This window comes from Heterodontus francisci, chromosome 8, assembly GCF_036365525.1.
Source record: "Heterodontus francisci isolate sHetFra1 chromosome 8, sHetFra1.hap1, whole genome shotgun sequence".
Taxonomy (NCBI): Eukaryota; Metazoa; Chordata; class Chondrichthyes; order Heterodontiformes; family Heterodontidae; genus Heterodontus; species Heterodontus francisci.
The window spans coordinates 28,549,396-28,571,534 of NC_090378.1; the positions used below are offsets into that span (position 1 = coordinate 28,549,396).

Consider the following 22,139-nt stretch of genomic DNA (forward strand, 5'->3'; position numbering starts at 1 on the left):
ATTGAGGTGACTTCTCTCTTTCTTCCGTGAGCTGCTGTCTTCATTTCCTTCCAAGCTAGAGGGCCTCCTATTGGCCCTCTAGCTTCAAGAGCCTGCCCGCCATCCTTAATTGGACGGTGAGCCCGCCCTCTGGCCACTTATTGGCCAATCACAGAAAATCACTGTTGGATGGCTGTTTTCCACATAGTGCAGGTTTGTGACACCCATTTGCATCTGGCATCGTGGGTCCCAACCCAAAATCCTGTCCCTAATCTCCTCTTTTTTACCTCTTTATCAGGATTCAGGAAAAGAAATCCTGTCTAACAGTGCTGTGATTTCCCCCACCACCCCCCGCCCGCCACCATAGTTCACCACTGCAAGAACCCCTTGGTACCTTTAGAGAGTGGAGGCGAAGGAAATCCAGGGGCAACAATCAAAAATGGTTCCATTGAAGGGATAGCCCCTTGTAGGGGAAAAATGTAAATGAATATGTCTGACTTCCTTTCAGATCTGGAGCACTGCTCAGAATCTGCAGTAACTTTATAGGGAGGATCTCTAAAGCAAAGGAAAATGGTGCCATTAATGACAATTAGTTTGCAAGTTCTAGAACATTAGGCATTTCCTGCCATAATTGCTGTGTGCTGAAAATATTAGGCATAGTGCAGGCCCAAGCCTCCATGTCTTGCATTGCAATGTTTCTTCTGTCATATTATCAGCCCTGGAACCTCTCCAAGCACTTTAGGCAAGTTCTCCATCTTAGAATAATGATTGAAGTAAATGTGTTTCCCAATTGGACCAGCTGGACGACTTTACCGGAAGGACCTTTTTGAAATTATCCTTCCCAGTTCTGAATATGGCATAGAATTTTATTTTTTCTAGATTATGCACAGGAAAGTCTAAGCAAACTTTTCCTTAATTTGGCTCCATTCTTAATGTGGATAAACAGAAATAGCCAGATGACACAATTTACAAAATAAGAATTAGAGATTCTGAGGAAGATATACAGGCTACAATAAAGCAGCATGTTAAATTGCCTTCCTTTCATTAGGCCATAATCTTTTATGATACACTGTCACTCTTGATTTTATAGACAGGAATGTGAAAAACCACTCATGGAGCTTTTATGTCATTGTTGCTTTGTGTATATTCTGTTTACACAACTAAGTTACTACAGAAGCTCTTAAGATACATTTATCTTGCAACTGTGTCACAGATCACAGCATTGAGTTTGACGGCAGCACTGTAAGACAGACCGACCATAAGAAGAGGACAAAGTAGTCCACATGATCGGCACCTTGTGCACTACCTACAGGATACACTGCAGCAACTCGCCAAGGCTTCTTCGACTGTGACCTCCACCATCTGGAAGGACAAGGGCAGCCGATGCATGGGAACACCACCACCTTCAAGTTACATACCATCCCGGCTTCAGAATATATCACCATTCCTTCATCGTTGTTGGGTCACAATCCTGGAACTCCGTACCTAACAGCATTGTGGGAACACCTTCACCATATGGACAGCAGCGATTCAAGAAGGCCCACCACCACCAACTTCTCAATATCAACTAGGGATGGGTAATAAATGCCGGTCTTGCGAAGCCAATATCTTGAATGAATATAAAAAAAAAGAGACCTGTTCTGAATCATTCCTACCTGAATCCTGCATCTAGTAATATTTTTGGCTCCCTTACTATACTTGCCAACTATATATGCAAAGGATTAGCTACTATATATTATATTGTTTGTACCATGTTTCCTTTCAAAATTACCTCAGTTTTACCTTGTTTTTTACGTTTAACACACAAACATGTCATATAACCATAATATCATCTCAGAAGGTTCACATCTGCAGTCATTTATTTATTGCACAAGCTTTGAAAGGGGCCATGTCTTATAAATAATAAGTCCTAGCCCACTGCATGGATGCCAAGTCTTGCTGTCAGGCATATTCAAATGTTGAGCAAATGTAAGCACAAACATACACTGCAGTCTGCAATCTACTAAGTTTCTTCAGTGGAGAGGTGATGGATATAGAATATATAAGTTAAAACCCCTCTCAAAAGGTCTCCAACAAAAAAAACGTTTACAAGGCATTTCAAAAAAATGTACTGTATAGATATGTTTGCTTGTAAATTTTATGTTTATCTTGTCTTTATATTAATGTTGTCTTTATTACTTCACAAACATTATTTCAAATCATAAATCTAATTTAGCGGAGAAACCAAAATGATGGCCAATTAAAGTTTCAGAGGTATTGACTGATTCCCAAGTTCCTTTCTTTATTTTATTCTGGAATTTCCTACTTAACATTATTCTGGGGTTACCATTGCGACAAAGATGGCAACAGATCAAGGAGGAGGTTTACCATCTTCTCAAGGCAACTAGGATTGGCCAATAAATGTGACCTTGCCAGCAAGGTTTAGATCCCAAGTAAAAATTTTTAAAAATGAATTGATATGATTGTGATGGTTAAGCTGACAATGGTACTCTCTTTGAATGTGTAAATGTAGTTAAATAAAGTGGTTGTTAATAATATATTGATTTGCAATCTGAGCTGTTATATAAATGAACTTGTATGCCTATCAGTGCTACATTTCATTCATACATGTAGCTGGTTTCTGGTTGTATCTTTGAATTAAGTCATTTAGTATGCAAGCATGATTCTAAGACACCAGACATCACAGAGTAACACTAGACATACATTTCACTTTAAATCAACTTCTCCTTTGTGGTTATTTTCGTAGACTCTCACAACAGGGCTTTCAACGTTTACTTAGGACTGGCCAATGAAAGCCGGCAGTATAGAAAATGACAATAGTATTGGTAGAATAACAAAAATGCACAGAAGAGAAACATTATTTGTCAGATGCTTTCCAAACCCTATCCAGAGGTTAGTCTCTATTATAGCTAAAAGGCCTATTCCTTATTGCTCAAGGAAAGATGGTGGATAAACTAGTTTGTGCATGAACTGGGTGGGCCGCACGCAGCACACACCAGAAGAGGTCAGCCTGAGGGCCACTTGAAATTGGTCCTCTGGTCCAATCTTAACATTTCAGGTGAGTTGCCAGTGCCTGTTGTGCATCCAGAGGCAGCTTGTTCATGTCAAGGGATCCAACTTTGGCCCACCTGCCTCGTTGGAAGCAGCCTTTAGATAAGCACTGGTGGTTGAAGCAGAACAGTAGGGAGGGGCAACTATGGGCTGGCAGCAGTCCTCAGGAGTACTGTGGAGCTGGGAGGAAATGTTTACCAGGCAACTTACCCAATACATTCCATACTTCAACTTATTTCTGCGATCCCTTAGAGATCCCCACCCATTCAAGGCTTTATGAAGTTCAATTTTGCTTAATTATTGACTCAAATGTGTGGTTCCTGCAGGCACTGTGCTAATGAAAAGCAAAATGGGGTCCATACCCTGAAATGAGAACAGAAAGTGCCGGAAATACTCAGCAGGTCTGTCAGCATCTGTGTGGAGAGAAACTGAGTTAACGTTACAGGTCTGTGACCCTTCATCAGAACACCTATACCCTGAATTCACTGCATCTGTTCATCTTTATGAAAGGAGTAGAACTTCATCCTTTGCCAGAATTCCAACCTAGGCTCTGATGCCATTCCATCTCAAGAAACCTATTGGTCAGAGCTACTGCTGAATACTACTGAAGGAATTGAGGTGGTGAGCACACCAGGTTCTTCAATAGCGACACTGCTCCCCAAGTCTCAATGTGTCAATCTGATCCTCTAATGGTAAAGACACCCATGGATTTGAGAAAAGAAGAACTCTTACTTAAAAATAATACAGGTAAATGGAAAACTTGCCATCCTGGTGACGGTAACAAAAGCTAAATGCATGTTTTACTTTATTTTGAAAAAGAATATTCTAGTAACTTACCTGTACAGCACTTAATTTTCCTAACGGACTTTCCACACGTGGTAGAGTGATCAAAGGGATGTCAATCACGTTGTCAGTCTGTAGTTTTTCATTTACTGTGTGTCTTCCTTTAAAGTTATGTACCACACATGCAACCTTTTCACATGTAAAATAAAGAAGAAATGTAACAGTACAAATTGCAGCACCTGGATTAAGAGGCTATATCTATCAACATTGTTCTTACAAATATATAAATAGGTTGGAATTAAAGAAGACCACCGCTAATTTTTCTTTAAGTGCCAACTATGAAAAATACATTGGTCTAGATTTTGGGTAGTAATGGGAGTGAAACAGTCAGCATCATTATTCCTTTAAAACTGACAGCAACTTCTGGAGTCCACACAAGCGCAGTTAATCGCAGAAATCCAGCAATTGCTGACAATGATTCTAAGCTTCTCTATATGGTGTGCTGTTGATGTCCCCGCAGACTGCAATCAATTAGAAATCACTGAACTGACAAGATATTCCCTCTTCACACTGTAATGTCTTGTCAGTGAGTTGTAACAGTTTTTAATGGTGTACTAAGTCATAACTACTGATGGACAACCTCTCGGCCCTGGAAAACTAATTTCGTGTAATGTCAATTTTTTCCATTGTGATAAAAATTCCAAGTTTTAAAAAAAAAATTTCAAAAGTTTGTTCTTGGTATTTCAGATTCTAATATTTTATTTTATTTTAGAGATACAGCACTGAAACAGGCGCTTCGGCCCACCAAGTCTGTGCCGACCATCAACCACCCATGTATACTAATCCTACACTAATCCCATATTCCTACCACATCCCCACCTGTCCCTATATTCCCCTACCACCTACCTATACTAGGGGCAATTTATAATGGCCAATTTACCTATCAACCTGCAAGTCTTTGGCGGTGGGAGGAAACCAGAGCACCCGGCGAAAACCCACGCAGTCACAGGGAGAACTTGCAAACTCCACACAGGCAGTACCCAGAATTGAACCCGGGTCACTGGAGCTGTGAGGCTGCGGTGCTAACCACTGTGCCGCCCCAATAATTTATTTCACTCTGTAAATTTATAAAAAGTGAAGAATAATCAGTGCATTTTACTTCCTGGCTTTGCTGTCTGTGAGAATACTTCTATATGATTGATTGCTCACCCTGCTGGATGACTATTGCTGGACACCTGGAGATCCCCTTGACGTGGCACCAGATACAAAATAACATTGGGAAATGTGAAATCCATGCCATGGAGATTGTTAGATCTTTATGGGCAGCTTTCTTCGAAGTCAGTGGCAAGAACTGTTAGTTTGCCACTGATTGCAAAATCCAGGCCATTACACTTTTTTTATTGCTGAGATTAATTTCAATTTTTTGAAACTTCGGCACTTGTACTGATGACTTTCTGCTCTTTGGCTCCAGGGTCTAATTGTGTGATTGGCAAGAACTCAAGTATGAAGATCAGCGATTAACAACAAATAAACAGGGCACAATAGGATGAAAAGTACAGAAAATGTTGATTGATGGTGACGCATTGGAAGAAAGGGTTCATGTAGCTGGGTAGTTGTAAGCTTAGCAAAGGGAGAGAAGCAGTTAAAAGGAATATAGAAGTGTAAGAGTAGAAGTTGGTCCTCACTGTACCAGTTTTCCAGGCAGAATATAAGGGCAAAGTAGATCAATTTAGCAAAGCTCTGTCCTGCAGACCAAGGACGACTGAAATACATCTAATTGGCCATGTATGGTTTTCAGGCATCCCGGGCAGCTGCCTTAGACAGGCCATAGGCCCCTTGTTTATGCTAATGAGGGGCCTAATGCTGATATAAGGACCTCTCAGCCACAGTGGTCAGTCCTGAGCATAGCAGGACCTAGGGCTGCTATACTTGGGTTTTGGTGCGATTCCTGCAGCCTGAGAATCACCCGCCACTGAAACATATGTTTTTTCAAATTTACAAGCAAGAGAAACAGGAGTGTTCCTCCCAACGTTACAGCATGCTTGAAGGACGTTGTGAGCCCCTGATTGCTCTCGCCACATTCTTCATCAATATAATAAGGAAACCAAGATAAAAAAAAGCCTATTTGTCCCATCAACTAAGTCTATTCATAATGCCCCTAAAAATATCAGAAATATAGGCCATAAATATAGATTACCACACCACTATTTTATATTCATGCAGATACTGCATTTATAACTGTAATAGTTATCATATTAATGACATAGCATTGTTGAAAATTTTCTTTTGTGATTTTAATATCTAGAAAAATAATATTCTGTGATTATTATCTTGACTCTCAATTGACTTCAATTTTAATTAATGGGATGGGGATTGTTTTCAATTTTAATTACAGGAATGGGATTTTGGTAAATTTCTAGCATTTGCTGAATAAAGTATAAAATTAAAAGCATGTTAGATTCCAATTTTTGTCGTTGATACGCTTATACATGCCTAAAGGAACTATAGATATACTGAGTTGATGTAACTCATTCATTTTACTCTTTCTAAAGGTTAATGGTTAAGGTTATGTTTATGTTATGGTAATGTTCAAATGTACGTTATGGTTATGTTTGAACGCAACATATTAGTTTTGATTTTCACTCAATAGGCTTGCCTATATCACTGTCGAGCAATTAGATGATTTAATATGAAAACAGAAAATGCTGGATATTTCCAGCATTCCAGTAGGTCTGGAAGCATCTGCAAGCATTTCCACATTTTCTGTTTTTATTTCAAATTTCCATCATCTGCAGTATTTGTCTATCGTGTTAGCTTACTTAATAACTGGTTTGTGTAGTCTGGGAGTTAGGTTTTGAGTTTTGCATTCAACCTGAAGGTTCATGGTTCAAATCCCCCAGCATTCATTGCAAAATATAAGATGGCCTCCTTCACTTCCATCTTTTTCCTTCTTTTGTTGAAATTACAACACAGAAGGATGCCACTTACATCTGTTCTTCAACTGAAGCTACCTAATCTAATTCCCTTTCCATGTGTCCTTTTATGTTTTTCCCTCTTTAAATGCCTATCCAATTCATTTTTAATTATTTCAGAGTTTTCCCCCCAATAGTCACAGTATATCTCCTTTATTTGTCATCATGATCTTTCATATGAGAAAAGTTCTTCAAACTTGTACCTTTGTTCACATGGGATTAAGTCTCTAACCCATTGCTTCTGATTCACCAATGAGTGAAAAGTCTTTCACTCTTTACACTCTCAAAATCTTTTATAATAAGGTTTTCTCTGACATTTATTTGTTCAGATTATAAAAGCCCCAGTATTATTCATTCCTCTTAAGTCTATGTTCAAATTATTTACATAGATGGAAAACAAAAGAGGCCCCAGCACAAATCCTCCCAATTCAAAAAATCTATTTACCTCTACTGGGATCCGTACCACTGGGTTTAATGGCTTTCTCATTTTTTTATGCCATTAATATTTTTAATGTAATGTTCTTTTGAATAATTATTTCTAGCATGACTTTTCACATCCTCCTGTGGTTTAACTACACTCTAACTTTCAAGTTGCTTTGTAAACACACAGTGTCTGATTCCAGGGGTCCCACTCGGCTGGTGCAAGTACAGCAGAATGAACCCCCCCCCCCCCCCCCACCCCATCTGCCCATGGCAGCTGTTATCTATTAGATTGGAATGTTTAAATAGCTGCATTTAGGAAACAAATACATATTGGACTCACATTTGTAATGCTAGCTTTAGTTTAAAGCTGTTTGAACGCAGAAAACAGACTCAATCCATGCTGAAAAGAGGGCCTAGAAATTAATTGATGCTATGACCATTATACATGTGTAAGATGAGGGCCTAAGCATCCAATATGGTTGGCGACACGCGCACGCATATTCCATACCTGCCATATTGGTAAAAAGGATATAGAAACAGGAGTAGGCCATTCAGGCCCTTGAGTCTGCTCCACCTCTTAATTAGACCATAGAATTAACAGCACAGAAACAGGCCATTTGGCCCAACTGGTCTCTGCAGTGTTTATGCTCCACATGAGCCTTCTCCCGCCCTACTTCATTTAACCTTATCAGCATATCCTTCTATTCCTTTCTCCTTCAAGTGCTTATCTAGAGTCCCCTTAAATGCATCAATGTTATTGGCTGATTACTTCTTCACTCCATTTACTTGTCTTGGTTCCAGATCCATGATTTAGCCTGACAGCTTTTTGGGGGAAGAGAGTTGAGACCACTACTATCTTTATAATAAGAAATGTTTCTTGGCATCACCATTGAACAGTCTAGGTCTAATTTTCCCTCATTTTACACTCCCATGCCAGAGGAAATAATGGCTGCAAAATTTGTTAAGGCATGAAAACGGGCACGGGATCACGCATTCTTCACACATCCCACTGTCCCCTCATCTCGCAATCTCTTCTGATTTCCAAGCTGCAGATGGTGTAAGCGGGCACCCCTTGCTTCCCCTCCCCAACTTCCCTCACCACAACCCTACCATTCAGTCTTTCTCCTTTCATATACCCAAGAACTGTAACCTGGCCAGGCAGAGGTGGAAGAGAAAGAGATGGAGAAGTAGGAAGACACTGATGATGAAGAAACGCTGCTACTTGCTCTCACACTCACAAACACCAGCTCAGATACCAACACTGCATAATTGAGGATAGCTTAGAGGCAGGATCTACACATGAATGGCCTGCAACCAGTGCAAGGAACAAGAGTAGTATGGGTACCAGCTTGTTGGAGGGAGAGGTCGCATACGAGTTTTGATGCAGAGGACTCAGATGAGCATTTCGGTGCACTGGTGTAAAGACGACAGCTATTAGATTATGCACACTGAAATGCTTCGTCCATTGGCACGCCTGCCAGAAAGACTGCTGTCAATGTCAAGGAGCATGGATGCTTCTGGCACCAACACCAACACTATTAACCCTTGACATTCAATGGCATTGCCATCGCTGAATCCCCCACTATCAACATCCTAGGGGCTACCATTGACCAGAAACTGAACTGGAGTAGCCATATAAATACTGTGGCTACAAGAGCAGGTCAGAAGCTAGGAATCCTGAGGTGAGTAACTCACCTCCTGACTCCCCAGAGCCTGGTCACCGTCTACAAGGCACAAGTCAGGAGTGTAATGGAATACTCTCCACTTGCCTGAATGGGTGCAACTCCAACAACACTTCAGTATATGTCACACCACTCCCTGTAGACTTCAGCAAACTTAAAGAAACTCTAGGAATCTCCAAACACTAACCACCTCCTCACTTTTCAGCAAGACCAAGTAGAAATTAATCAGCAACTAAACTGAAAGTAGTTGATGATCCCTTTATGTAGCGCTGGTGTGGGATCCTTCCTGCTGCTGAACATGTGCTCAGCTGTGTGAGGTTAAGACAGGGCGTTAGCTGGAGCATTGAGCTCCAAAATAACAGCACTGGAGTCAAAACTATGTGTAGGTCACAATTTGTCTACTTGCAGCAAGCGTGCTTGTGCCCTCACCAGAATGGTGTCTGTCATGGTCAGCACCAGAAGCATGCAGAGGTGTGCACATACCTCGCGGACCCTATTTTGGAGGGAAAGTGGTACCCATAATGCCGAAAAAACAGATGTAACGCATTCAAATTTTGTCAGTGTGTCTCTACCTGCCATATATTCGTTCAGCATCTTATATCACCCCTTAATCTTTTATACTCGAGGGAATACAAGCCTAGACTATGCAAACTTATGTGGGTAGTGCAGTGGTTAGCACCACAGCCTCACAGCTCCAGGGACCCGGGTTCAATTCTGGGTACTGCCTGTGCAGAGTTTGCAAGTTCTCCCTGTGACCGCATGGGTTTTCAGCGGGTGCTCCGGTTTCCTCCCACTGCCAAAGACTTGCAAGTGATAAGTAAATTGGCCATTGTAAATTGCCCCTAGTGTAAGTAGGTGGTAGGAAATATGGATTACTGTAGGGTTAGTATAAATGGGTGGTTGTTGGTCAGCACAGACTCGGTGGGCCAAAGGGCCTGTTTCAGTGCTGTATCTCTAAATGATAAATAAATAAACTATCCTCATAATTTAACCCTTTAAATCCCAAAATCATTTTTTTGAATTTACGCTGCATCCACTCCAAGGCTAAAATATCTTTCTTGAGGTATGGTGTCCAGAACTGATTGTGGTACTCCAGGTGTGGTTTAACCAGAGCCCTACACAATTGTAACAAATCTTCCCCTCACCCTTTCTTCGGGAAATGGTAGCGTAGTGGTAATGTTGCTAACCTAGTAATCCAGAGACCCAGGCTAATGCCCTGGGGACACAGGTTCATATCCCACCATGGCAGCTGGTGAAATTTAAATTCATTTAATTAATAAGTTCAATTAATTAATTTAAAAAATCTGGAATTGAAAGCTAATCTCAGTAATAGTGCCATGAAACTATCATTGATTGTCATTAAAAAAATCATATGGTTCACTAATGCCCTTTTGGGAAGGAAATCTGCTGTCCTTACCTGGTCTGGCCTACATATGACTCCAGACCCACAGCAATGTGGCTGACTCTTAAATGTCCTCTGAAATGGCCTAGCAAGTCAGTTATCAAGAGCAATTAGGGGTGGGCAATAAATGCTGCCCTTGCTAGTGACGTCCATATCCCATGAAAGAACAAAAAAAGTATTCCAGCCCCCTTGAGATGAAGGCTAACTCTCCATTAGTCTTTTTAATTATTTTTTTTACAGGTACCCCTAAATCTCCCTGCTCCTTCACAGATCCTAGCTCCTCACCATTTATAAAATACTCTGATCCATCTTTAAGTTCAAAGTGATGCCTTCACACTTCCCCAAGTTGAACTCCACGCACCACAGTTTTGCCCACTCGCTTAATCTATCAATATCCCTTTGCAATTTTCTGCTTCCATCGACAATATTTACTGTGCCACCTAACTTGCTGTTGTCAGCAACTTGGATATATGGCACTCTGTTCATTCAAAGTTATTTTGCTGAAGTATAGGTACCCAGGCTTCATGTCTGAAACAGGAATTGGGGCTTTTGCAAATTCAAGTCGGGTTCTAATGCCCATTTCAGGGCCCCTTCCCAAAATTAGGCTTCCCTGAACAAGGCCAGCATCTAATGCCCAACTATCTCCTGCTGCTTCATCAATGCCCTTCCCTCCATTTTAAGGTCAGATATAGGGATGTTCACTTGATGATTGCACAGTGTTCACCTACATTTACAATTTCTCAGATAATGAAGCAGCCTGTGCCCACATGCAACAACACCCAGGCTTTGGCTGATAAATGGAAATTAATATTCTCACTACACAAGTGGCAGGCAATAATCATCTCCAACAGGACATCACCTAAACACCTCCCCATGACATTCAATGGCACCACCATTGCTGAATCCCCCACTTCAGCACTACAACCAGGATGTTGCCAGGACATATAGCATTTGTTGTGTTCACAACACTGTATTGTGTGGAGTGAATCAAATTGGCTGAAGACTAGCATCTGTGATGGTGTAGACTTCAGCAGGAGGCCGAGAAGGAACTTCCATTTGTCAGTTCTTCCGCAGCATCTCCCAAACCTGTGACCTTTGCAACCTAGAAGGACAAGTGCAGCAGGTGTGTGGGAACACCATTAGCTCGAAGCTCCCCTCTAAGTTACACATCATGCTGATTTTGCAAGGGATCAGAGTTTGGATTGGGAGCCAAAGATGATGGCATATGTTTTTCCAATGTTTGGCTCAAGGAAATTGTGACTCATCCAAGATTGAATTTTGGAGAAGCAATCTGATGTGCACAGGCAGTAGAGCGATCAAGAAAGATGATGGAAAAGTAGGCCTGAGTATCATCAGTATACAAGTGGAAGACCAAGTCTGTGTATGATATCGTGAAGGGGTGATAAATAGACAATGAAGAGGATTTGACAAGAATGAATCCTTGGGAGACAATGAGGATAGAACTCATTGACTATGATTGAATAGGTAAAAATGGAACCAAATGAGGACCATGAAGCTTGACTGTGGAGGAAAAGTGTTGGCGAAGAATGGTGTAGTCGACCATATTGAACACTGCAGAGGTTGAAGTCAAGGAGGATAATGCTCCAGGTCACTGTTACAGACTTTACTTAGGATCATTTTGGTACAGTAAGTGGGGCAGAAAACCTGATTGGAAGAATTCAAACAAGGAGCTGTGAGAGATATGGGCATAGAGCTGTGAGACAGCAAGTACAAGGACCTTGGAGAGGAAATTTGGAGATGGTGTGGTAGTTAGTAGGGTAGAGAGGTTAACAATGGGTTTATTGAGGAGCAGGATCATGTTTGGTTGGAGGCAGTGCAACAAAGGTTCACTCGATTAGTCCCTGGGATGAGGGGGTTGTCCTATGATGGGAGACTAAGTAAATTGGGCCTGTATTCTCTGGAGTTTAGAAGAATGAGAGGTGATCTCATTGAAACATATAAGATTCTAAAGGGGCTAGATAGGGTAGACACTGAGAGATTATTTCCTTTGGTCGGGGAGTCTAAAACACGGGCGCACAGTGTCAAGATAAGGGGCCAATCATTTCGGACTGAGATGAGGAGAAATTACTTCACTCAAAGGGTTGTGAATCTTTGGAATTCTCTACTCCAGAGGGTTGTGGATACTCCATCATTGAATACATTTAAGACAGTTTTTTGGTCTCAGGGAATTAAGGGGTATGGCGAGCAGGTGGGGTTAGTTTAGTTTAGAGATACAGCACTGAAACAGGCCCTTCGGCCCACCGAGTCTGTGCCGACCATCAACCACCCATTTATACTAATCCTACACTAATCCCAGATTCCTACTACATCCCCACCTGTCCCTCTATTTCCCTACCACCTACCTATACTAGGGGCAATTTATAATGGCCAATTAACCTATCAAGCTGCAAGTCTTTGGCATGTGGGAGGAAACCGGAGCACCCGGAGGAAACCTCAGCCATTATCGTCTTTAATGGTGCAGCAGGCTCGATGGGCCATATGATCTACTCCTGCTCCTATTTCTTGTTTTCTTGTGGATGGTTGGGAGCAGGAGATAGATCTTGTGGATGAGATGAACTGGGGAGGAAATAGAGGGAGAGATGGGCACTCTATTCATCACCTCATTTACACAGTTGAGAGTGGAAACACATTGTATGAACAATTATTTCTTCAAGCCCACCTCCTAAATCTCTGTAGCAGAGCTGATTGCACCTCTAATGTGTTACATATGTTTTCACAGTTTGAGATCTATTATTTTAAATAACCTATTTGGCTTTAATAATTTAAACATTACTTTAAACCGATAAAACCTTCCAGCAGTATTTTAAAATGTCTAATTTAAATATTTAATTGTATACGTAGGTGGTAGGGGAATTGAGGGAAGGTGGGGATGTGGTAGGAATATGGAATTAATGTAGGATTAGTATAAATGGGTGGTTGATGGTCGGCACAGACTCGGTGGGCCAAAGGGCCTGTTTCAGTGCTGTATCTCTAAATTAAATAAATAAATAAAATAAAATATCTGAAGGTGACAGATGGCGGGAGCGGGTAAGCATCTATTTTAATAAATTTAAATATTTAGATTGGCCTCCCGTCGCCGAGCGCCCGGTTGGGGGGGTTGGCCGCCATGAGGTCTCGCCTCCGCCAGCAATATCAGGCCGGGCTTACATGGCATCAAGGCCTGTGGCGGGCCTCTCCTGGAGACATATTCTATGCCCCCTGTTACATTGAAAATATTTTTAATTATTTAATCTCATGGAGCTTAAAGATACCAGCAATAAAATTATACCTACACATAGATTCTTTTTTCTAATAAATGCTGTATTTGTGCTACTACCCTGTTAGACTTCACTGAAAAGCAATTGGGCCAAAATTCTGTGGTCCTGGGCACAAAAACAATGTAAGGTGGGCAGGAGGTGGTGGAATTTGGGGCAGAACCCAAGTCTGCTCGGGGTATCAATGGGTACATTAAATGCAACAAATGAGCAGGCCTGTTACAATGTCATGCACACAAATAAAATACATCATAGAGCATATTTTGAGCCACAACATATGCTGGTTGCCGGGGACACTGCGTGGCCTTGGCATCCAGTGGCACTAAGGGTGTTGTGGGTGGAAGGGGGGAGGCACTTAAAATTTAAATGACAATTTCTTGTTGCTGATGCTACTTGGTTAGAAGTGCTGCGTCACACTTCCAGCTAAGAAACCTTGGCACAGTGGGAGAATTTCCTGATGTATTTTCCCAAAGGAATTGATCAGATTATTAGCTGCAAACCAGTCTCCATCAAAAGCAGCAGCATCCTTCAGCTTTTACTTGCAGATATGTCTGGTGTCTGGGCCCCCTTATGTTGCAGCTGGTCATAGCAATGAATCAGCACCTCCCACACCTGAGGTGGGAGCCCCAGTGGTGCTGCAAATGTTGTGAGCCCCTGCCTAAAATATTGAAATATCTGTGACTTCTAGAAGTGGGATGGTATGCCCCATTACTGCAACTGTTGGGTGGATGGAAAGTCTGCTCTGCTGTATGTATAGAGGCAGAGTGGGACCAGGAGAAATTTGAGGCCAGTTTTTTTTACCCAAATAAAACTGCTGTCATTTACTTTTTGCTCACCTTTAATTTTTATTTTAGAATTTTTTTAAACTATATCCCATATGATATCAACATCAATGTCCTGTTTTGCAAAATGCTTCTGTCAGATCTGATACAGTCCTCTGGGTATTTGCTTACATGTAAGTGTCTACAACTTGAGCATCTTCAGCTCAGATTTGTTGAGCTGGAGTCCAGACTGCAGACATTGTGGGGCACCGAGGAGGGGAAGAGTTGCCTGGAGACTTTGTTCCAGCAGGCAGACCCACTTGTTAAGGATTAGGGATGAGGGACTTTAGCTACAAGGTCAGGTTGGAGAAGCTGGGGTTGTTCTCCTTGGAACAAAAGAGATTGAGGGGAGATTTGATAGAGGTGTACAAGATTATGACAGGTTTAGATAAGGTAGGCAAAGAAAAGCTGTTGCGATTAGCTGATTGTGCAAGGTCTAGTGGACAAAGATTTTGGGGGAAGAGATGAAGGAAGAACTTTTTTACTCAGCGAGCAGTAATGACCTAGAACTCGCTGCCTACGAGGGTGGTAGAAGCAGAGACGATGAATGATTTCAAAAGGAAATTGGATGGGCACTTGATGGCAATAAAGTTGCAGGGCTACGGGGATTGAGTGGGGAAATGGGACTGATGCAGAGAGCCAGCATGAACACGATGGGCCGAATGGCATTCTTCTGTGCCATACTGACTCTTTGACTCTATAGTTTTATTTGTTTTGTTAAAGAATGTGATAAGGTTTCTGAATATGCTACAGTTCCACTTATATCAAAGGATTTTTGCTACAAAGCTGGACGCTAATGGAAATTAGTCCGTTTTGCTTGATTCTTCAAAGTATAGTGAGGATGGCTTAGGCCGATGCATGACCTCCACAACTTTCTTGTGTATGTAGGTTTCTATATGATCATGTGATATTAGTGTTGACACAAGGTCCTCGAAAAAGTGACAGGAGAACAATCTCCTAGCACAGATGAAAGTTGGACATACCTTTTATCAGGAAAATCTCTAATATAAATATACTATTACACAAATTTGAATGTACATCTCGTCATTTGCTATAATTCAACGGACTTGAAGGCCTGGTTAGCAGTTGTTTTTATTTGTTCTCGGGATGTCGGGAAGGCCACATTTATTGACCATTCCTACTTACCCTCAGAGGGTGCTGGGGAACCTCCTCCTTGAACCGCTGCAGTCTTGTGGTGGTCATGCTCCCGCGATTATGTTGTTAGGCAGGGAATTCCAGGATTTTGAATCCTTAATGATTAGGATAGGTTGTCACTTGGAGGTAATGTTATTCCCACAACATTACTAATCTTGTCCTTCTTGGTGATAGAGGTCACAGAGGAGGGAGGTGCTTTTGGTAAAATCTTAGCGAGCTGCTGCCAGGCACCTTCTAGATTTCACACACTGCAGGCACAGTTTGCTGGTGGTGAAGAGTGTGAGTATTGAGTTCAGTGATGGGGCATGGATCAAGTTCTGCCCTGGATGGTGCTGAATTCCTTGGGCTGGATTTAATGAGGTCAGTGGTGGCCCTGACGGCAGGCTGGAAAACTGGGGTCAACCCCACCATGGCTGTTTCCGGGAGCCCAGATGCGATTCTATGCCCATCAGGCATTTAACTGCCTGACATCAGGGCTCCTGTCAGAGGCCAATTGGAGGCCAGCAGATCTTCAGTCCCAGCGGCACCACTGGGAGCGGTGGCCACTGCTGGGACTGCAACCAGCTGGAGCAACAACATGGACACCACCCCGGAACACAGGTAAGTGGTGTTGGGCTTGCCAGGGGCAGTCAAGCAGGCCCCAGCGAGAGGATCATTGGTGATGGTTTTGGGGGGGGGGGGCGCGCTGTTTCCACAGGGGCAGCCCATGCTGCCAGGGAGGCCCTCTGTGGGCCACAGGGTGCCCAGTCAGGAGGACCCCCCCAACCCCCGAGCTCGCTTTTATTGGGCAGTCTCCTCACACGGCAAAGGGCCACCACCCCAAGATTGGTAGAATACCAGCAGCGGCAAAGAGAGGCTCTTAAGTGGTCCTTAATTGGCCACCTAAGGGCCTCTATTGGCCCCTGGATGGGAAGGACCTCCTCGACCTTCCCAGCCACTGATAAAATTGCATGGTGTCAGGAAGGCGATGGGCATTCCGGCACTCCACCCCACCCCTCCCACGGTCTCGCAACCCGCAACTGTGCGGCACATGAAATTCCGCCACTTGAGTGCTGTTGTGACTGCATCGAGGCTGGTTGGTATGAGTATTCCATCATGCTCCTAACTTGAGCCTTGCAAATAGTGGATGTGCTTGGAGGAGTCAGGCGGTGAGCCATTTATTGCAGAGTACCCAGCCTCTATCCTCCTCTTATGACCATGATATAGTGGAAAGTTTAGAGAAGCAGAATACTTGACTTGAGCACCAGTAATCATATTTGAACTAGATATGCTCCTATGGCATGTGTAGATGAAAAAACACACCAGACTTCAGAAAATCTGATCTTACAGCCACAAGAGTCAAAAATGGATTATAAATTGGGATGATTTATCAAAGGAAAAACTGCAAACAAAACAAAAATTGAATGCTTTCAAGTATCTGTGCAGTTGGGGGTGAGTTGCATGTATACCATATTAAATGTTAGTCTTAAGCTTCATATTAAGTGGTTAGATATGGCTCAGTTGGTAGCACTCTTACTTTCTGAGTTAGAAGGTTTCAGGCTCAAAACCCACTGCAGGATTTTGAGCACAAAAATCAAGGCTGATGTTGCAGTACTGTGGGTAATGCTGCACTGGCAGAGGTGGTATCTTTTAGATGAGATGTTAAACTGAGGTCCTCTCGGGTGGACCTAAATGATCCTCTGGCTGTAAAGCACTTTGATGTGTCTGGTGCTTGTGAAAGATGCTACATAAAATATAAGCCTTTCTCTCTTTAAAAAAAGGGAAGTAAAAATAACACTAAAGCAAAAGATTATCACCAGAAGTAGAAAGAAATAGATCAAAATATTTTTATATATATAATAAAATATACACAGGGTTATTAGAATATGTAACGCCCTATCTGAAGCAATGGTGGCTGGTACACTGAGAAATCCATCTTTGGTCATTGAGAAAATAAATAGTAATGAAATCACTTATAATTTGCAGTGTGTGAAAATTAATAAGGTTACAGGAGCAGCTGGAACATGTCCAAGAATACCAAATAGCAAATGAGGATGGAAGAGATGGGGCCTGGGCTGAATTTTTCATACTTCAAGTTCAGGAGTAATGTTAAATGACTGGAAAACAGCTAATGTTATTGCAGTTATCGGAAATATGATCCTGGGAATTAAAGGGTTGTTGGCTTGACATCTATAGTACGCAAAGCATTGAAATTTATCACGAAAGAAGCTATTCGAGAACATGTAATAAGAATAAAGGCAATAATTCAGCCCAATATGGGTTCATGAAATACCAGGCTATGATAACAGATTTGCTGGACTCCTTTGAGAATGTAATAGAACTGGTGGCTAAGTGTAATGTTATACATCTCAACGATCAGATGCCATTTGATTAGAAGTCTCACATGAGACTTATGGCTAACTAATGCTGTTAAGATAAAGGAGAATGCCATAAATTTGACAATAAATCAACTAAATAATGGGAAACAATGGGTAGTGATCAATGCTGCTAATTTTAATTGGACAGTTATAACCAGCAGTGTGTCCTAGTGTCCTGGGTTTCAGCCTTAGGAAACCCGGATGGAGCCTCAAGTATTTCCTGTTGTTCCTGACATATTTATTAGAAGTCAAATACTTCAATTTGCTGATGATGCCAAATTGTATGAGAAAGCAGGCTGTTTAGAGGAAAATGTTACAATTCAGCGAGCTTTTAGTGAAAATTTGTAACTGGGTAGGTGAATCATAAATAGGATATAAAATGTTGAGAAATGGATGCTGATTACAAAAAAAAAGATATAGCCTTAAATAAAGTCAGCCAAGAAAAATATCCAAATGTAAAAGTATCCGCAAAGTGGGACGTAAATACAGAGTATGGCTGAAGATGCATAGAATCTAAATCTGTAAGTTGTTACTGACACTTAACAATGCATTGATGAGAGAATATCTGCCTTATACTATTCAGATGCAGACATCATGCTTAAGAAAAGATATAGCAGCAATGCAAAAACATCAGAGAAGCAGCCATCTTGGTTAGCACCCCAGTCACTACCAGTGCACCATGGCTGCATCCAGAAGATGCACTGCAGCAACTTACCACTGATACTTTGACAGCACCTTCCAAACCTGCAAACTCTCCCACCTAGAAGAACAAGGACAGCAGGTGCATGAGAACATGACCACCTGCAAGTTCTCTTCCAACTCTTGCACCACCCTGACTTGGAAATATATCACTAATCCTTCATTGTCACTGGGACAAATCCTGGAACTCCCTCCCTAATAGCACTATGGGAGTACCTACACCACATAGACTGCAGCGGTTCCAGAAGGCAGCTCATCACCACCTTCTCAAATCCCATTAGGGATGGGCAACAAATTCTGGCCTTGTCAATGGCACCCATATTCCATGAATGAATAAATAAATCCTGCTGCACTGAGTTGCTGATACGAACAAAACTGCTGTTAGCTTTGTCCTTTGAGTAAAAAGAGTACTTATGAGACAATAAATTATGCTTTTTGTGTGCATCCTGAAGACCATCTTATACTGTGGGAGGTCTTTTGATACCACACTTAATTTCTCTTGAGAATATCTGCAATTACAGTCTTCACTCCTGCTATGAAACAAACCAGAATTTTCATCACTTCCACCACCCTGCCTCAATTGATCTGACTAACTTAATGAAATTGCTCTCAACTTGACTTTGATCAGAAAATTACCAAGAGAATTTAGCGTGGCATGTAAGACAATATCTGCAATACTTAGTTCAAAATGAAACCAGAAAGGGGTGAAATTGCAAAAATGTCTTGCTCTTCACTTTACATAATTCTTTAAAAAATTGCATTGAGGTGTTAGAATGTGCAACAGTTTTGAATATCGTTCTTTCACTTTTGAAAGCTTGGCTCTGATGGATGGGATGAAACTCTCTTCTCAATGAAATGACTTTAAATTGGCTGATATCATAACCTTAGCATTGCTGTGAAGTAGTTTCTGCATTGCAGTAACTCTGAAATTGCAGTATAACTCCACAATTTGATCCTCACCTGATTATGGAGAGCATCAATGTGAGATGCTGTGGAGGAGCATGTAGCATAACTCTAGTGTGGTGTCAAAATGTTTTGTTCATCCTTGGGATTTGGGCATCACTGGCAAGGACAGTATTTATTGCCCATCTCTAGTCACCCTTGAGAAGGTGACAGTCAGCCACTTTCTTGAATGACTGCAGTCTGTGCGTTACTGATACTCCCATAATAGTTTAAATAGTTCTGAGGCAATTTGCTAGACAGTGTGAGCAATTTTTAAATTTATTTAGAGTTGATTTAATTATTTCGAGTGCAGTTGTTTCACCAACACCTGAAAAACTTTTAAGTGCTAGCAGGAGAGCTCTGCAGATGCTTGTAAAACATGCAGACAGAGAGCTCTCCCTCAGGGAGAACAGGTCCAATATAAGCATAAACATAAACAAGGTCCTGCCAGCTACGGCCAATAATCTCAGAACATTACCTGCAGTATAAATGCAGCCTTAATTCACTTCCTGCCGGTGCGAGACTCAAGAAAATAGCTGATCCTAACTTTACACAAGTTGGCAGCTAATCAAAAAAGCCACAAGGCTGCCTTATGTGAGCAATGGAAAAATTGCACTGCTGCAACAGTTATGTCCAGCGGCAAGATTACATGACATTGTTGTCGCAGCTTATGGGAAGCTTTAACATGCATTTAACCTGTGCTGCACCTAATCTGATGCTGACACTAAGGATCTTTTTTTAAAAAACTCAATTGACAGGATAGATATTCTTTACAAATGCAAAATACAGCAGATGCCAGCAATCTGAAACAAAAACAGAAAATACTCAACAGGTCAAGCAGCATCTGTGGAGAGACAGATTTCTGGACTGCTTGGAGATCCTGCATGCCCCGTCAAGCATTGAGTTCAGCCATAATGGCAGCTGTCTGAGCCTGCAACGGCAGCAGGCATGGATCTCATGACCTCAGTCTGAGCTTCCATTGCAGCACTGGGACTTTGGGTGGCTTCCACCTGTGTTGCAATGGAACCTGAGACTTCATCCACCAGACCCTGAATGATGGGTGAGACTGCAAGTGCTGTCATGGAGTTGGCCCCTACTTCGACAATGGAAAGGATGGGTTCCAAGCTCTGCAGAAAGCCCTGTGCCAAGTTGGAGCCAGATTCCTCCATGCTCTTTGACAGTGACAATAGGCTGTCTGGCAGGCCTGTCAATCCACAAAGCAGCTCAGTGTGCATGCTCATCAGTTCGGTATTGTCCTTTACATTGCCCCATCGAAGTCCTTATCTGAGTCTTCTGCAGCAGAACTGGCTGGGAGTTGGCACACAAAGGTTGGTATTTAATGGAGGCAGTGGTTGCTGCTGGGAATGTGCCCACCTGAGGTCCAGGATTGTCGACGGACCCAGGCCACAGGTAAGTGATGGTGGGAGGGGTTACGGCAGGTGGGGGTCACGGGGGAGGTGGGTGTAGGGGGTTCGGCAGCAAGGACAGAGGGGTGGCTCTCAGTGGCCCCCCTTCCCAGTGCTGGGACCCTCAATCAGGTGCTACCCACCCCCCCCCAACTTAAGGGCTTCAATTGACGGCGGGTTGAGAAGGCCATCCATGGGCCTTCCCATCACGGAATAAACTGGGTTGGAGGTGGGAAGGTGGCGGGGTCCCCACTTGCTACCATTCCATCCAATTAAACGCTCTTGCCACCTTCAAATTCACCATGGGGGAAGAACATAAGATAGAGCCCTAAGTGTCCTTTCCCCCAGCCTGGCTTGAGCCCACTCATACCTGGTGACTCACCACATGCAAATCCCGACCTACACAATATCCTTAAGTACCTGCTGTTCTAGTGTCTGTGATTATCAGAACAAAGTGATGGTGCTTCCTCCTCAGAGGTCAATTGCAGCTCTTGCTCTTCCACATGAGGCTGCACTGGCTGACCAGGTGGCAGTTCTTAGGGATCTGAAAGCAGAAATGCAGAAGGGGAAGGTTGGGGTGAATGAAGTAGGGTGGGTTCAAAGCAAGAGGTCCATGCTCACACCGTCTGCAGGATTCACTTTATGCCAGATAGCAGGATGAGGGTGAGGTGGGATTTGAGAAGATCCATTAGGCAGGACCATGCCACCACCGTGAATGTTCTCGGCAATGCTGGATGCAATGGCCTCAGTCACAGCCATTCCCATGATGCAGGTGTACCTGTTCCCTGCCGATTCTCTGTTGCTTTGTTGTTATGGGTCACCTTGTCCTGCACTACAGAGGGAAGAATGTCAGTGAGTGTGTTGCAATGTGTTTGGGTGATGTGCCTTCCACAGCTGAATAGCTGGAGTTATGTGGAAACAGCTAGAGATGGGTTTGAGGCTGGTTGTAATGGTATGTGTGTGAGGGTGAGATGGATGCATCTGAACGTTAGGCATGAGTTCTGAGTGCTGATGGGTGAGTGATGGGACTGTGGTGCATTGAGCAATGTGAGAGGTTGGTAGTGCGATGGGTATGAGATGTCACTTGAAGATGCATTCACTGATCTTGACCACGCGCTTGAGGTCATTGAACTTCTTACAACACTGCTGCCAGGTCCTAGGAGCGAGACTCCTTGCATTGACCTCCCTGGCC

General features: G+C 42.6%; 1 protein-coding gene across 1 annotated transcript in view; it reads right to left on the reverse strand.

Moving 5' to 3' along the window:
* Nucleotides 1-1,542: 1,542 nt before the first annotated feature.
* The window catches only part of LOC137372493 (phospholipid phosphatase-related protein type 5-like), a 114,047-nt gene continuing 93,450 nt past the window's right edge, over nt 1,543-22,139 (reverse strand). Inside the window, exons 5-6 of the mRNA XM_068036362.1 lie at nt 3,868-4,002; nt 1,543-1,614 (exon numbers count right to left, since the gene is read on the reverse strand). Of these exons, the coding sequence (XP_067892463.1) occupies nt 1,543-1,614; nt 3,868-4,002 (207 nt within the window). The remainder of the gene's footprint in view (nt 1,615-3,867; nt 4,003-22,139) is intronic.